Raw genomic sequence first — 17,603 nt, 5'->3', positions numbered from 1 at the left:
AAATAATATTTGAGCCAGACATTGGGTGTAATAGCCTAAGTCTACTTCTAGCAGATATTGTTCTTTTTAGGCTTTTCCTTTCGGGTTTCCCCTCAAGGCTTTAAAACACGTTTGCTAGGAAAAAGTTTCCACACCCTTATAAAGGGTGTTTTGTTCTCCTCCCAACTAATGTGGTATTGTGGGATCTCACATTGGGCGATGTATTAGCGAATGTTGGGCCCTCAAGGGAGGTGGATTATGAGATCTCACATCAATTGTAGAGGGAAACGAAACATTTCTGATAAGGGTGTGAGAACCTCTTCCTAGTAAATGTGTTTTAAAACCACGAGGAGACTCATTTTAAAATCGTGAGATTGATGATAATACATAACAAGCTTAAGCAGACAATATCTGCTAGTGGGCTTGGGTAAAATTTTTAATTTGGCATCTAATAAGAGACACATAACAAACACAAAATTCTCCGTCTAGACTTCGGTACACATAATAAGTTAACAAGAAAGAGCCCACGCCTATTCATGCTATTCAATTTCTTAGCATAGTTAATCGAGATTTCAAACTTTATTTAAGACGTTTTAGATACAAAATCAAAAATTTAGAAACTAAGCTTATAATTTAACCTTAATCTGTAGCCATTAGAAGACGATTCTCGAACATTTAAACATATACACTATAATTGAGTATGAGCTTTACATAGTTATAAGCAACCGTTGGGTTGTTATTTCTTTGAAATTGGGTAACCTATTGTTTGAAGGATGTAAATGCAATTCAAATCTTAGAGTTGAAAAAGGGAAAAAAAGAAAAAATTAGTTACCGCTTTTGAACACAACCTGTGAAGTACTTCTTGGGAAACTACTGTGAAATTGGCGTACGGACAATAATATATAAATTTTGGATTCAAATCAAAGGGAACAACCCTAGGCCTACTTGTACACATTATTTTTTTTTTTTTTACTGTGTCCCGACGGTCATTTTATAAATGTAAAATTGTTCGAAAAGAAGAAGAGAAATTACGCTTTAATGACGACTTTGACATCAATTCTCTCTCATTAGGTAGTTATCGAGGTGAAAACGCTTCTGTTATATTCCACATTAGTTGGGGAGGAGAACGAAACACCCTTTGTAAGGGTGTGGAAACCTTTCTATAACTAACGCGTAACGGGGAAACCCGTAAGAGAAATCCCAAAAACCTTGAGGAGAAGTTTGGAAGGGAAAGCCCAAAGAAGACAGTATTTGGATGAATACCGGTTCCGTTGTGTAACTCTAAAAGACTGTTTTAAAGCTTTGAGGGGAAGCCCAGAAGGAAAAGCCCATTGGGGTTTTCTTTTCCTGAACCAAAACGAAGTCTTGATTGAGCAGTCGTCTCTTATAGTTTCAGCAAGTTCGAACCTTCACGCTTTTTAGCACAAGATTTTGAGTCTCGCGTGTCTACCATTTCACCAAGACATCTTGACAGTGAATCATGTTCCAGAGTGATTGACTATTTGACGCTAAAATTTATTAAAATTCAAAATTGGTTTAAAAAAAATGAGATATGAGTTAAAAAAAAAAAAAAAAAAGGTAAACTTTACAAACTTTCAAAAAAGTGTTACCCTACATAAATTCAAAATCCTTGTGGTAAAAGCCCCACAAACAAAGTAAGGTGAAGCTTCCATAGCCAAAAAGAGTTGGGACTAATTTTGTCTATACTTTCATCATCATATTGCAACCCTAAACGTCTACACGAATCACTCATTCCTAACTTACAAGCAAAGCATACGCACAATTTTGATTCATATGATGTGAGATCTCACATCGATTGGAGAACGAAACGAAACATTTCTTATAAGAATGTGAAAATCTCTCTTTAGTAGACGTGTTTTAAAATCGTGAGACTTGGACAGTTATAAATGGTATCAGAGCCAGACACGAACAGTGTGCCAACAAAGACGCTGAGCCCTCAAGGGAAATGGATTGTGAGATCCCACACTGGTTGGAGAGGGCAACGAAGAAGCTTGAGCTGTTACAAATAGTATTAGAGTTAGACACCGAATGATGTGCCAACGAGGATGTGCACTCCCAAGGGGGTGGACTGTGAGATCCCACACTGGTTGGAGAGTGGAACGAAGTGAGGACATTACGCTCCCAAGGGGGTGGATTGTGATGTCCCACATTGGTTGGAAAGGAGAACAAACCACCATTTATAAGGGTGTGGAAACCTTCTCCTAGCATACGCGTTTTAAAGCCTTGAAGGGAAGCCCGAAAGGGAAAGCCCAGAAAGGACAATATCTGCTAGCGGTGAATCGAAACATTTTACTTATAAGGGTGTGAAAATCTGTACTGAGATGCGTTTTAAAACCGAGAGGCTGAGGAGACCAAATTGGGCTCGTTGGCATGGTAGGCCGAGGCTAGAGATGGGCCGAATTCAAAATAGCCCATTAGAACTAAGAGAAGCCCAAGTCTATTCCAAATCATTGATGGGCTCAACCATATTAGTCCAGAAAACGATAGGCCCAATAAGAAAGCCCACTACAATTCAATGCAATTTCAAAAACGCTCCGACAGGGGACGGGTTGAAACAAGGCGATCCTTTTCAAAATTCTCCTTCCCTCGCACCCACACACACACACACACAGTACGGCAACAATGGAGGCTTCCACTGATCTCGCATCTGTAACTCACCTAAGGCTCTGGATCGAGATGATTCCAAACCAGAGTGTCTGGAATTAGAGCATTTCCTTCATCTTCCTCCTCTTTTCCCTTGCTATTTTCTCTATTCTCTATCCCGAAATGCTGTTCGGAGTCGACCATGGACAGGGAGGCTAACCTTCCGGTCCCGTCCGAACTTGCGAAGAAAGTGAGCCGTCAGACCATCCCGGAAACTACGTCGTCGTCTTCATCCTCATTTTCTTCCTCCTCACCGCCGGACTTCCTTCGACATGTTCAAGCTGCGTTCAAGCGCCATCGACCACTTGGTAAACATTTCTGTGTTTAATAATTACTCGATTTGTTCGAATATTTGATGATTTGGGCTGGTGTTTATGCGCTTTTTTAATTTGGAGCTAGTATTAGAAGAATTTATTCTTGTACTAATGTATCTTCGCCTCAGTTAGGAGGGAAATTAGCTGTTCACCAACTAATGTAGGAAACTTGAAAAAGGGTGGTGTTTAATTTTCTATGTTCACATTTTAGCTTCAATCACACGGATTTTAAATTCCAGAATCGGGAATTTTTTCGCGACTATGAGTTCTTAGGAAACTATGGTTTCTCAGAGATATTAGATAAAGAATTCGTTCTAGTTTTTGGTCTCTGGAGTTTCCTTCGGAAGGACTTATACCAGGAATACCTTGTTTCCTTTAGACTCAAGGTTATGTATTAAATACCCCGGAAGAAATATGATTCTGCTAAGATCTCAGGCAATGGTTTTAATTTTATGGTTGTTCTTGGATCCTAAGAATTGTCTGACAATCATTAGAAATTTCAGGTGTGACGCAAACAAATAGTATAAGACCCAGACGCTTGTTAGTTCCCCAAAGAGAGGTGTCAAGGAACCCTCGTTCGCAGGCTGGGCTTGCAGAGAATGTTAAGGAGCCTGAAAATGAAGTTTCATTGAGTCAAAATCATGCAGTGAAGGATTTGATTGAACAGACGAAGAGCACAATGACTATTATTGGAGAAACTCCAGATGAATCAGTAACACCGCCTTCTATTTCAGGCCTGATGACCAAAAGCTTTGATGGAAGTTTCGCACCTGATGCCCACAGAGATGAACTTGTGCATGGTGCTGGTTGTCAATCAAGGAATGTGTCGTCCGCTTTAAATGCAGGATCCCAGCATGTTGATGGCCAAAAAATGGTTCGGTTTTCTGTTAACAGCAACAAGACATCTCAGGGTAAATACCAGTGTCTTGTATTTTCCTGTTACATATCCTATCCTCACTTCAATGGTTTTCCACAAGCACTTGTATAATTTTACTGGTTTTGTGCCAAGTTTTGCAATGCATATATCATTCTATTTTCACTTGTAGGGGCCCATGATCTAATGGCCTGTGGAGTGGAAAACTTATCATCTCATATGGGTTCACTTGCATTGACAGAGATGGATTGGATAGCCGGCAATCAAGGAGAAGCTTCTACTGTAATAAATCATGATGAATCTAAGCACCGAAGTTCTTCAAACACAGAGTGTGAAATGAACATGAAGAACAATGGTGGGATTTCAATGCTGGCACAGAGAACACCAGCTATGGAAGATAACCTCAAGCGATTTGGAGACTTTTTGGCTCAACCAGTTAGTCAACCTTCATTTGGACCATCTTATGCAACCACCACGTCAGTTCACTCGAGTTCAGTGCCTATGCTCAATTCAACGACCTATTGCTCTCATTTACATCAAGAAGGTGTTGGTAATATTGCTACCGAACCTTTGAGTGGCTTTAGTGCAAATATTCAACATGAAGCTAAAAGAAATGTGATGCCAACATCAGGGTCTTCTCTAAAGGACATTAGTGGTGAGGACAAGAATGGGAAAGGCAATGATGACATACATGCTCTTAGCCGTGCTGTCGATACTGAAAAAGTTATTAGGCAAAATGACATCTCTCATGAGCAAAGGGGAAAGTTAGCTAGAGAAAGTGATATTCCAAAACATGCTTCGCAACATAATGATAAACCATATGAAGGCCAAGGTTTCATAGGGGATGCCATGGATACAAAATCAAAAGCCCAAGTACCTAAAAAGTCAGTTTCTGATGTGAATCTGGATCCTTCTGGTTCAGAGAAACATGAAAAAGTTGCAAGTGGGAAGAGCAGTTCAACAATTCGTAAGAGGAATTATGATCCAGACTTGTTTTTTAAGGTTAATGGAAAGCTTTATCAAAGACTTGGCAAGATAGGCAGTGGAGGAAGCAGTGAGGTTCACAAAGTCATCTCATCAGATTGCACGATATATGCACTTAAGAAAATTAAACTTAAAGGTCGTGATTATGCCACTGCTTATGGGTTCTGTCAGGAAATTGTGTATTTAAATAAGTTGAAAGGGAAGAACAACATTATACAACTTGTAGATTATGAGGTATGTATCTTTACTTTAATACCTTTTATGCACGTCTTTTTCTTTCATATTTTACATCTCTCTCATTTTCAATGTGTGAATGCTGATCATCTTACTTTCCCAGCCGCTGCTTGGATTTCAAGCCATGAGTAGAACCGTAAAACGATTTTTTTTTTCCTTGTAGCTTTTAATTGTAAACATATTTTGCCCCATTTGATAATATCTTCATTTTTGGCCTTATGATTTTAAAAACTAGATGTGTTTACTAAAACCTTTACTTGCTTAGTTTTTCACATTTCAGAAACGCTTTTGAAAACTAAGTTAAACTTGAAAAGAAGAACAGATTTTTGAAAACTAGATTAGGAACAAAGAAATCATTATTAAACACTTAATTCAAAAAAACTAGAAAACTAAAACTAAAATGTTTTACAGTAGAATCTATGTTTGATCAATTTTTGTGTCTAAACCGTGGAATAGCCATCAGTCATTGATGTTTATTTGTGTCGGATTAACTAAGAATCTGTCTCTTTTTAGGTAACGGATAGGACTTTACTTCAGGAAGTGTTGAATGGCTCCACGAATAATAAAGATGCTAGGGTCAAAGATGACGGATATATATACATGGTGCTAGAGTATGGTGAAATTGATTTGGCTCACATGCTCTCACAGAAATGGAAGGAAATTGACTCGGATCAGATAATAGATGAAAATTGGCTTCGATTCTATTGGCAGGTGATCCCTCCTTCCAATTTAGAATCAAATTAAGCAATAATAATAAGTGCACTTTTATTAATGTTCATTTTACTATCTTTCCCCCTCAGTGTTCTTAATCTCCAAAATATGGCCTGAGCAAATAGTAACAATTCTTATCGCTAGCTAATGGTTTTAATTTGGCCATTTATTTTCATTTTCTCATACATCACATCCATTAGAACACCACAGTACACCCCGTGTTTAGACACAATTGTATTACTATATTATTATGGGAATTGGAAAAAGAAAAATCAATCTTGAAACTACAGAAATTTCATATTTGATTAGTTATATATTTATGGTAAAAAAAAGGATTACCACACACACCCACAATATTCCAAATCAAGCATCTGAGGTTCTAAAGCTTATTAATTTCGATTCATTGTGATGAAGCGCTTACCTTCTGTTATAGCTTTAAAATTTTGTTTATTATGAGATTTGTTGCATATGCATTGTTTTGATTGGTCGTGTAGAACTGGATCCTTTCCTTCAGCTATTTGGAACCTTGTTCTGTTGGAGAAATTATGTACCGCTGCGTATGTTCTTTTTCTTGCCGATTAACAAGTCTGCATAAGTTTCATTGAAAATGTTTGATACATGGCAGCAAATTCTACAAGCTGTAAACACAATACACGAGGAACGCATAGTTCATTCTGATTTGAAGCCAGCAAATTTTCTTCTTGTCAAAGGCTTCTTAAAACTAATTGACTTTGGTATTGCAAAAGCCATAATGAGTGATACAACCAACATCCAAAGGGATTCACAGGTGAATATGATTTGACGCCCTTCCATGCTTTTGTTTTGCATTCATATTAATAATCAGTAAAATAAGATACTGTTGATGCAAAATTATATTCTTGTTCTGGTTTTTGAACTTTTCCGTATCACAGGTGGGTACACTGAGTTACATGTCACCTGAGGCATTTATGTGCAATGAGAAAGATGCAAATGGAAACACCATCAAGTGTGGTCGACCATCTGATATTTGGTCCCTTGGCTGCATTCTTTATCAGATGGTTTATGGGAGGACCCCCTTCTCCGAGTATAAGACGTTCTGGGCTAAGTTCAAAGTTATTACAGACCCAAATCATGAGATTAAATATGAACCCATTGGTAACCATTGGCTTGTTGATCTAATGAAGAAGTGCCTTTCATGGGACCGCAATGAGAGATGGAGAATTCCTCAGTTACTTCAACATCCTTTTCTCGTACCCCCAGTCGCCCCACACCTATCCTTATCTCAACACCAGAGTTCCAAACTTCTGCAACTTATTGCAGAAACATGTGAAAATGACCAGGAATCCTCGTATCTATGTTCTCAGCTTCAACAACTGCTCATTAACTCCGTGCAGCCGGTGACATCTCTCTTAATAACTTCTAAAGACGATCAAAGCGAGCTATTTTCCCAAACGTCAAAGAACTTTTTTCTGCAACACAAAAATCTAGCTACTCAAAGATGAGTGAAAATCCTAATTTTGTTCCTTGGTCAAGGAATGGTTTCGAGTGCACATTTTAGATTTGAGTAGCTAATGATTGATAGAATGTGAGATTGCTCCTTGGTAGATACTGGTTTTGTCTCTCCAGGTTCGGTGCATTAGAACATCTAATTCCCTGTCGGAAGAGTGGATGATCAATTTAACACCTCTGTATTGTTTGCCAATAGTGTAGAATGTATATTGTTATAACTGTGTTCTTGGCTTTGACGATGTAAATTGGTTGTAGTTTTGTTCGAGAGCTTGCCATTTAATGTTTCTTCTGAGATTCAACACAGAAACTATGCATTTGAACATCTATCGAAATTTGACATATTTGCATAGGTATCAGCGTGCATGGCATATAAGCTTGATATATAATCATGCTTGTCCAAGGCATGTTGTTTATAGCTACATGGCAAATGTCCCTGTCTTGCTTATCCTGGACGTGTTGTCCAAGGTTGTATTTCCGTTACAAACTTCTTTTACATACTTTCATCTTAGGTAAAATGCCCCAAAATGTACTATAGAGGGATATGACTAGTTATCACTTTTTTAGTTATATGCTAGGTTGTATATCCGTTACAAACTCCTTTTACACACTTTCATCTGAGGTAAAATGCCCCAAAATGTACTATAGAGAGATATGACTAGTTGTCACTTTTTTAGTTATATGCTATTTAAGCTGTAATATTTCTTTATTTGCTTATAATCATATAGCGTTGCTTTCTTCAATTCTTCAAATCGTTTTCAAATGTATATCTTTGCTCACGTTTTCAAAACATTTTCTCATTGTGACACTAGTCCTTATACTTTGGAAATCTCTCTTAAAACATGTGTATATACACCATGAATTGGATGTAATTTTTCTTTTTCACTCAATTGCTCAATGACTTTAGGAAACCCAAGTAATTTGCCGATGAATTTGGGATTTGAATTTGGAGAAATTGAGTTTTCAGTCTGATGGTCATTTTTGTATTTATAGATTTGATTTTGATGCATTTTTTGTATATAAATTTGATTTAGAATTCGTTATTTGTTCTTATATTCATAGATTACTTTGAAATAAATGGAAGCAGTTGGAGTCGTAAAAGGCATTCATTCATACTTGCGTAGTTATCCAACTTTATAAGAGATGAGCTTGTCTCGTATGGCGAATCCGAAAGAATTTTAAAATTACAAGTCGCTTTCACTGATTGGAGTCAGTGGACGATATACGTCTGCAGAGCTCGCAATTGTCACGGCCACGGCGGAGCTTACACTACATTCAATATCCAAGAACCAGCGGTCTTCACGATCTACGACCTCAATGCATCTGTATGACGCCAATTTATCAACGCGTTCTTGACGATAAAACCCATATATTGTTTTATCCGCACCAACTCCAGAATCTCGCAACGGATGCTTTTTGAATGAGAAACAAGATGCTCATGTCATGTTCTTAACTAACCCACTTCGCTGTTTCAGCTGGCGAGGCCCCCGCTGCTTTCATTCCATCATAAACTCTCCCTCTTTTAGGTCTCCGATCAATACAACTGCTTCAGCGCCCACCCCAGGTTTGTTTCTTGCTTGTTTCGATATATTTAGAAGTAGTTTTCCTGATATTTTTGGTTCATTATGTTGATTTGAGACGAATTTTACTTTGCTGAGGTTTGTCGAACTGTTTCATAAAGATTTATGATTCTTTTCTGAAAAGAAGTTGAACAGCCATGTAGGGTGAGGGTTTAGAGGATTGAAATTGGTTTTCTTCTGGAAAACAGGGACTTCCAGTAAAGTGAGTGAAAAAGGGAGATTGTTCTCTCTATTATCTGGTTTAGCAATGGAGACTAGTTCAACTTGTTCGTTGGTTTTGAGTGGAAAAACAGAGGCTGAGAATGAAACTGCCAAATTGCTGAAGAGGAATGACACTTTGAAGCTCCCAGACGATATCGAAATTTCGGTTTCTTTGCACTCAGAAAGGGATAAATCTTTGGAGGAAAATGGTTTTCAGATTGGTTCATATATGAATTCTCTTTCTACTAATACTTTTGGTAGATTCCTCATTTGGTGTTCACGGATTCCTTCAACTCAGGATGTCATTTCTCAGTAAGTGTATGAAGACTTCTTTTTTATTTTGGCCACATTACTTTTTCGTTCATCGACGTGCAAGCTAACTATTAGTTTGCAACAGGAACTTCAGCGATCTCCCATTGGGAGCTGTCTGTGTGGCTGATGTTCAGTTCAAGGGAAGAGGTGCGTAGTGCTAATAAGCAAGACTGGTAACATTGTATGGTAGATATAGAATTCATCTTTCTAATGTAAATCATTATGTGGATTTAAATGAAGGTCGATCAAAGAATTTGTGGGAATCTCCCCCTGGTTGCCTAATGTTTTCCTTTACCATTCAAATGGAAGATGGCCGTATAGTTCCTCTACTACAGTATGTAGTATCTCTAGCTATTACTGAGGCTGTAAAAGATATTTGCGACAAAAAGGTAACCCTTGTTGTGTTTTGGCTCATATTAGCAACTCTTATTCAAATCTTTGTTAAACCATGGCTACTCTATTATAATCAGTCTCCTAGTTGAAAATTTTGATAAACTAGTGATGTTAATTTTATAGCGCAGGGATGTCTCAGTGCCCTGATATGCTAAATTACCCGAACTTTAGAAGGGGGAAACAGTTTGTTGGAAAGAATCTGGAGGAACTTAAGGAATAGATAGGGGTTTAAGTCATGTTACGAGTATTATTTCGTAAATGGGGTTGCACTTGTTGAGATTAATACCTCTCATATTGCAGGGTTTACCTTACATTGATTTGAAAATAAAATGGCCAAATGATCTTTATGTGAATGGCCTGAAAGTTGGAGGCATTCTGTGCACATCAACATATAGATCAAAGAAGTTCAACGTTACTGCTGGTAATTGTGTTTGTTTTCTTCCATCCAGGCCGTTTTCCCTTTCCCAATTGAAACTTAGTCTCCATACCATACCTTACACCAATTTGAAAGGCCTAGCGTCGCTGTGATATATTTTATTTGCTTTATGTTCTTCCAGGTATAGGATTAAATGTAGACAATGATAAACCAACCACATGCTTGAATGAAGCTCTTGCGAATTTATCCAGTACACCTTACAAGTTCAGAAGAGAGGATATCTTAGCATTCTTCTTTAACAAATTTGAAGGATTGTATGATATCTTCATAAATCAAGGTATTCATATGCCAATCTAATGTCTTCCACATGATAAGACATTGTCACATACATGCACGGATTCAATCCAACCTTAACAATGCTCTGGAGTTGATTGCAAGCCATGAAATTTTATAGTAGCAGCTAATACCATTTGCAAAAAGAATTTGAAATTAGCCCTCTTTCTCTTCTTTTTCCCCCATGGCTGAACATGTCGGTGTGAACATCATTCTATCACTTCATGCTGTTCGATGCCTTACGGTTTTGTGCATGCTACGCATTTGGCTTCTAATTATGGCATAAAGGATAGGTGGACGTCAGGTGACTGAGTATCCGTGAAGGAAATCTTCCCATATTTTCTAGTTACATTTCCTTCAAGTCTGTAAAGATCATAGCTGTATGTAATATTTCCACTGGAGGGATAGAGAGCGAGAGATAAGATATTGTTCGTTTAGGATGTAGATTTTTAATCGTGTTCTCTCGTGAAAAAGCTAGAATTTTGTAGCACGTCGTGCTTATCAGTCTCAAGTTTGTTCTGCTTCAGTTTCTAAATTTCCCTGGTGACCTCATTCACTCTAAATCTGTTTAATGCCATTTTGTTTTCATCATTTCTGAATCATTAGGGTTTCAGGCTCTTGAGGAACTCTACTGTCAGACATGGTTGCACAGGTAACTCATGATGATTGATCTTTTTCTTTATATATATATTATCAACATGTGCTCTGTTCCAACATTCTCACGATTATACTTAGTTTGCATTGTCTATACATTTGTTGTCATGGGAACCAAAAACATCCTGGAAATGGACTATGTTGTTTGATCTTTACGCAAGTCATACGTCACTTGTTTCAAACATTTTGTTGTGTACATATATATTTATGGCATTTAATGCTGTGCGAGTTATACCGAGTAGTTCTTACAATTTTTTGTTACATCTTTGTATGTAGTGGGCAAAGAGTTATTGTACAGGAAAAGAAAGAAGATCAAGTAGTGGAAAATGTAGTCACTATTCAGGTACGTTATATCTGAATGATAGCTAATTCTTTGTCTTCTCTAGTGTAACAACCTAAACCCACCGCTAGCAGATATTGTTCACTTTGACCCGTTACATATTGTCGTCAGTCTCACGGTTTAAAACGCGTCTGCTAGGGAGAGGTTTCCACACCCTTATAAGTAATGTTTCATTCCCCTCTCCATTCAATGTGGGATCTCACCGTCTACCTCCCTTGGGGGCCAGCATATTCACTAGCTCAAACCCACCGCTAGCAGATATTGTCCACTTTGACCCGTTGGGTATTGTTATCAGTCTCATGGTTTTTAAAACGCGTCTTGTTAGGGAGAGGTTTCCACACTCTTATAAGGAATGTTTCGTTCTCCTCTCCAACCGACGTGGGATCTCACATCTAATTTCTACACAAATGCTGCAGACTTAATCCCACTACTCTTTTCGGCTCTTCACTGTGGTTGTTTATATCTTTCCGGTTCTAAAGAAATGACCTTGTCTCCTGCAGAAAAATTATCATGTAGTTATTACTGTTAGATAATCCTATCCCTGAAGGGTGGTCTTGTTCAAATATTCAATATCAATTTCTTGTTCAACTTTGTACTGGAGAGTGCTAAATGCACTATGTTCTATGATTTTCATGGTTTTAGAAACAGGAACTGCTTTCATGATCACAAGTTTGCTTGTTTCTTTATACAGGGGTTGACACCTACAGGATATTTGCTAGCTATTGGAGATGACAACCAAATGTGCGAGCTCCATCCCGATGGAAATAGGTTAAGTATTTGAATGAATTCCTAATATTGATTTAGTTAATGGACTATGTTGTGCTTTAATTGACTATATGTAACGGTCAAAGCAGAGAATATCTTCTGGTGGTAGGTTTGGGCTGTTACAAATGGTATCAGAACCAGACACCGGACGGTGTGCCAGCGAGGACGTTGGGCCCCCAAGGGGTGGATTGTGAGATCCCACATCGATTTAAGAGAGGAACGAGTGCCCGCAAGGACGCTGGGCCCTGAAGGGGATTCGGATTATAAGATCCCATATCAATTGGAGAGGAGAACAAAACATTCTTTATAAGGGTGTGGAAACCTCTCCCTAGCTAGACACGCTTTAAAAACCTTGAGAGAAAGCTCAAAAGGAAAAACCCAAATAAAACAATATCTGCTAGCAGTGGGCTTGGGCTGTTGGAGATACAATGTGATACGTTAACATCAAGAGTACAACATCTATGTCATATCGATTGCTTTGTGAAACTAACTCTCAAGATCGAGAGAGTTCATTGTATGCAGTTTGTCCCAACCTTTCACCAAAAATCTGGTCACAACATTCTAAATTTTCTCCCCCTTCCTGTGTATATCTTAGATGCTTCCAAAAGGAAAAGGTCTATCATAACTAGACTAAATCATTATTATTTACTAAATTAACTGTGAAATTGATTCCAAATTCATACATGACCAAGAAACAACAGTGGTCAATAAAGTTAAACATCTTCAAGCTGCTTTAGAATCAATCATAATGATTGCAAAGGAAGTGACTGCCTTGTTGGATGAAATTTTTAAATTCTGATATATTTACTCCTTAAAAGTCCTTTTGAACTACACGCCCTGTTTCTGCATCGCATCCATCAGCTCACAACACCAAGCATTTAACAAATTTGAGCATTTGAATGACTGCTAAGATCTGATCTCAAATCTGATGATCATCTCATTTTCCTGTTGTTCTACAGCTTAGATTTCTTCAAAGGACTGATAAAGAGCAAACTGGTGTGAGAATACTGCTTGTTCATTCTCTAACAGATGGCTGACTATGAGCTATATGGAATGGAATCTTATGCAATAAGAAGTAGACACTTTGCTTTCATTTACTTTTGGTGAACATCTCTCTGTTTCTATGGTGGAGTAAAGAAAGATGAAAAGATTTTACCTTTTATGATTAGACAATGAGATCTCTACTGAAGTTGTAAATATTATTCATCTTTGAAGTTACTAAGAAGGGTCCATGGTCCATAACGTGGTAGAGTTTTGTATCATCCTGTTGAATGTGCTTGAATTCCAAGTGGGACAGCTTCCAATTGATGAACACTGACCCCACAATTGCTATAATCAGTCAGTCAGTGAGCATGTCTTTTTGTTAGAAACTTGGGAAATTCTCTGCCAGAACTTATCTGAACTTTACGACTGTGAAATGAGTGTAAAGGAACAGAAGGACAAAAGATTCTTGTGGGAAGGCGCCATGTCAGACCCAGAAACTGGTATGTCTTCTTCTGTGTATAATTCCTAACGGCTGTTGGGGCTTTTTGTTTAGGGTTTCACTATCAAAAAGAAGGAAAGGGGTTGGCTTTCCACATGGAGAACAGTGGATGGATTGAATAAACAACAAAAAAAAAAAAAAAAAAAAAAAGTACGTCCAATTATACGTTTTGTCTCTAAACTCTTAGTCTTGTTCTCTGTAGTCATTCGTATTGGAACTTTAGTTTCTTGTTGCTTTTACCGTGTATCTGATCGATCCCACATCGGTCGGAGAGGGGAACAAAACATTTCTTATAAGGGCGTGGAAATCTCTCTCCTCCCTAGTAGACGCATTCTACTAGCGGTGGGCTTAAGTTGTTATACTGATAGACTAAACATTTTATAATGATGCGTGATCAGATCTTTGGTAGTGTTGGGGTGAAGATTCGAATATATGATGTTCTTAGTCGATGATATGTCTTAACCATTTGAGTTATAATTAGGCTGACATGAACCTAACGGGATGAAACGGTATGAAACTTTGGACGACCCCAAGTACTTCAACCCCAAAAAAGGCAGCTTTGTATGGTTTTAGGTGGAGTATGGGCCATGCCAGCACTGTGTTGAGTGGTGGGAGTGTCGTGATGTGTAGAGTTTGAGGTAATCAAGAGCTGCAAAAGGGGAAGTCTTACTGTAAAACTAGGTTTGTGTTCACCTTACTGTAAAACTCGTTATCTCGTCGCAACGTTGTTGTCGGAGCTAAACTATCCTTAGAACGCTCGTTTATTCACAACCCTAAAACTTTCGTAAATGCTTATTCCAATTCTAGAGATCGTTCGACTTTTTGTGATGGTCACTTTTTTTGTTCCTTCACTTTCTTTTAAAACCATTGACATCAAAATCGTGTTTCTGAATCAGAATTATCGTAGCCAAATTGATCTTTATCTTAATCAAATCCTCAACGGATCGATTCTTTTAAATTTTATATTTTAAAGCGGAGATATCGACCGGGTTCGATTGATTTTTGCTCTTTAAGCTTAACCCTTTTACTTTTTACTGTTTTGGAGGAATATTTTGGTGAAGAAGAGGGGGAGAAAAGAGAAAGTGGGTTAACAGGTCAAAAGGAAGTCTTTATAATTTTAAATTAATAAAAATATTTATATTTTATCTCAAATATAAAAATAATAATAATAATAATAATAATAATAAAACTCTAAAATTAAAATTAAAAAATAGTACGAATTTTTTTAAAAAAATTATAATAAATTTAAATTCTTAATAAAAGTTAAAAAAAAGTATTTTCGATAATTTATTAAAAAATACTTAAATTAAATTAAATTTTTGCTTTTTACATGTAAATAAAAATTTCCACCTCATAACTTAAAAAATAAAAATAAAAAATAAAAATGAAAATAAATTATTGATTAGTCAAAGATTCTGGGCATAATCGCAGTGGACCAAAGAAGATTGGAGAGAATTTTATGGACATATTTATTCTTTTTGGCATTATTATTTTATTATTTTATTATTTTATTATTTTATTATAATTTGGAATTATGCACATTTCCATAAAGATATTAAAAATGACACCTATCACGCGCCGAAATTAAATTCCTAATTTCAAAGTTTTTAAAAAATGCCTCGATAACTTAAATTCCCATTTCCTTTTTAAATAATTAGTTTTTTTTTTAATTTTTTGTTTTATTTTTCTAATCTTTTTGCCTATTTATTACATTATGTAAATTATATTATTTTGATTTTTCAATTTTCTTTTCTTATTTTATTAATAATTTGGATTTTGTAAAAAAAAAAAGATTGGATTTCCCTCCCTAATCATTAGGATTGCAAATCCCTAATGATTATATGAGACTTCCATCAACTCTTCATTATTTTATTTCATTTTAATATTATATTCTTTCATTTTAATCATCAATTATCCCAAAAAATAATATAAAATAAAAAATTTAAAAATATTTTTACTGGTAGTACCACATTTTAAAAATATTTTTTATAGTAACATTTAAATATTTATATATAATCTATGAGATTCGTTTAAAATTTCATTAATTTAGTAAATAATAATAATAATAAGAGGATAAATAATAAGAGTGGAGTAAAGAGGGGATGCGGTGAATGAATATGGAGGTGCCACGTGGAATAAGTTAGTTGACTGGAGTTTAAAAATAGTCAAAGTAAAAAGTATCTGTCCGTGATCATCTGCTCAGAGAAGTGCCCTATCACCTTCCTGTTTTTTCCACTTCCGTGCCCGACCGTCAACTGAAAGTGACGTCATACACCCTTCCAATCACGTGCTCTCTTTCATGCTGCATGTGATCACTTCTTTTTCTTTTTCTTTTTTTAATATTTCCTTTCAATTCCACGTGTAAATAATGAATTGGCCGACTCTTTTTTTTTTTTTTTTTTCAATTTTATTGTAAAATTGGTAAAAATAAAAAATAAAAATCATATATTCAATTTCCTTTTAATGTAAGTTACACATTATTTAATAATTTAACAATTTATGCTCGGACCAAAAAAAAATTTATTACACTCAATTTTTTATTAAATAGATTAGGCAATAAATCTAATAAACTAAAATATCATTTTAAAGTTATTTTCGTATAAATTTTGTCAATCAAATTAACTATATAATAAATATTGATTTAATTAATATGATTATTATGAATATTTTTAACGACATTTAATTATTAATATTTTAATATAAAGTAAATATTCGTGATCGGTGAGTATAGATTAAGACTTTATAAGAGAAATTAACAACATTAATTAAAATTTTCCTATGTTTGGTGGGGTTGGAAATAACATTTAATTAATTATGATCCCTAAGTAGGTTTATATAGACTAAACATGATTAGTATTCTTTTATTTAATTATTATTATTTTTTCAATAGTAAATTGATAATTTAGAATAATAAAATAATTCGATATTAATTAATTTGGTTCCACACATTTTCTTTTAAACAAATTAATTGAAATATTTAAGGGTCAAGGGACTTAATTTTGGGTTGAATCACGATCATACAGACAGAGCGGTGTTGGGGGCGTGGATGTCATATGAAGTCGACCCTCGGGCAAGCCTAGACCGATCAGGGATCTTGGGTTTTGACCCCAACTTCTCTTCGTTCTTTTGATTGGTGGCTTGACGTCCTGCGTATTTTAGCCTTGTTCAACCCTTGATTTTACCGCTCTTTATGCTTATTCTTTTAAATAAAGAAGACTTAAATATAAGCACTGAGCGGTATAGTTCGTCCATTTAAGTATAACTCGATTGATCAATAATTTATAATATATAGTTTGATTATAACGCATAAAAACAAAAGGGGGAAAAATGATTGTTCAAAAAATGGGAATGTGTGGCTTTCAATCAATAGCCGGTTGATTTGACTTTTTTATCATTATTATTATTATTATTTTAATTCGCGAAAAGTGGTCGTAAAAATGCACGCAAATCATGCTATCCCTTTCTCCTTGGTGGCCCAATTATAATCATAGCTCATATCATATATTATCGGTCGTATTCTAGAAAATTTGGTAGATGAACTTCAATTGTTCAGATTGTAAATTTTGTTCTTCAGATAAACGTTACTAAATAATGAACCCAGCCCGACTCTTGATTGTTCGGATTGACCTTCCAAATGTGGAGTTTTTATTTGCTTGACCTCGTGCTCGAATGTTGAGAAGGAGAACCGAATTCGAGTTGAGGTAAGCTTTCGTGGGTCTTGTCCGAGTCTTCCTTCGGTCGGTTTTGGCCTCAAGAGTTGATGAACTTTGATGATTCTTGAACTTATAGATTCGTGAGGACATTGCACAACATTGTAGAAGAGCCCAATGGAAGGAGATCAAGCAACTGGTTTGGTGCTACGGACTCAAACACTCGAACGCTGTATCTCTCTCATTTCTCTATGGTTTCAGATGAATCCTA

The 17,603-nt window shown here is 36.1% G+C and overlaps 2 protein-coding genes across 3 annotated transcripts; both read left to right on the top strand.

Annotated features, from left to right (window-relative positions):
• Positions 1-2,543: 2,543 nt before the first annotated feature.
• PPK1 (putative protein kinase 1) lies at positions 2,544-7,532 on the top strand. 2 transcript variants are annotated; one of them, XM_023664665.2, is made up of 6 exons: positions 2,544-2,951; positions 3,461-3,868; positions 4,073-5,049; positions 5,563-5,760; positions 6,386-6,547; positions 6,672-7,532. In XM_023664665.2, the coding sequence occupies exons 1-6, from the start codon at positions 2,786-2,788 to the stop codon at positions 7,239-7,241; spliced, it is 2,481 nt and encodes an 826-aa protein (XP_023520433.2). In that variant the 5' UTR covers positions 2,544-2,785; the 3' UTR covers positions 7,242-7,532. The 2 variants fall into 2 exon arrangements, with proteins under 2 accessions (XP_023520433.2, XP_023520413.2); XM_023664645.2 differs by having other exon boundaries at positions 4,004-5,049.
• Positions 7,533-8,332: 800 nt separating this feature from the next.
• LOC111780897 (biotin--protein ligase 2) lies at positions 8,333-13,550 on the top strand. The gene is made up of 10 exons (XM_023661249.2): positions 8,333-8,809; positions 9,014-9,338; positions 9,424-9,485; positions 9,579-9,727; positions 10,032-10,152; positions 10,289-10,444; positions 11,047-11,092; positions 11,371-11,437; positions 12,126-12,202; positions 13,159-13,550. The coding sequence occupies exons 1-10, from the start codon at positions 8,689-8,691 to the stop codon at positions 13,199-13,201; spliced, it is 1,167 nt and encodes a 388-aa protein (XP_023517017.2). The 5' UTR covers positions 8,333-8,688; the 3' UTR covers positions 13,202-13,550.
• The last annotated feature ends 4,053 nt before the right edge of the window (positions 13,551-17,603 follow it).

Source organism: Cucurbita pepo, chromosome 1 (genome assembly GCF_057944985.1).
Source record: "Cucurbita pepo subsp. pepo isolate OVF chromosome 1, ASM5794498v1, whole genome shotgun sequence".
Taxonomy (NCBI): domain Eukaryota; kingdom Viridiplantae; phylum Streptophyta; class Magnoliopsida; order Cucurbitales; family Cucurbitaceae; genus Cucurbita; species Cucurbita pepo.
The sequence above is the reverse complement of the archived record's forward strand: the minus strand, read 5'-3'. Positions and strand labels throughout refer to the sequence as shown.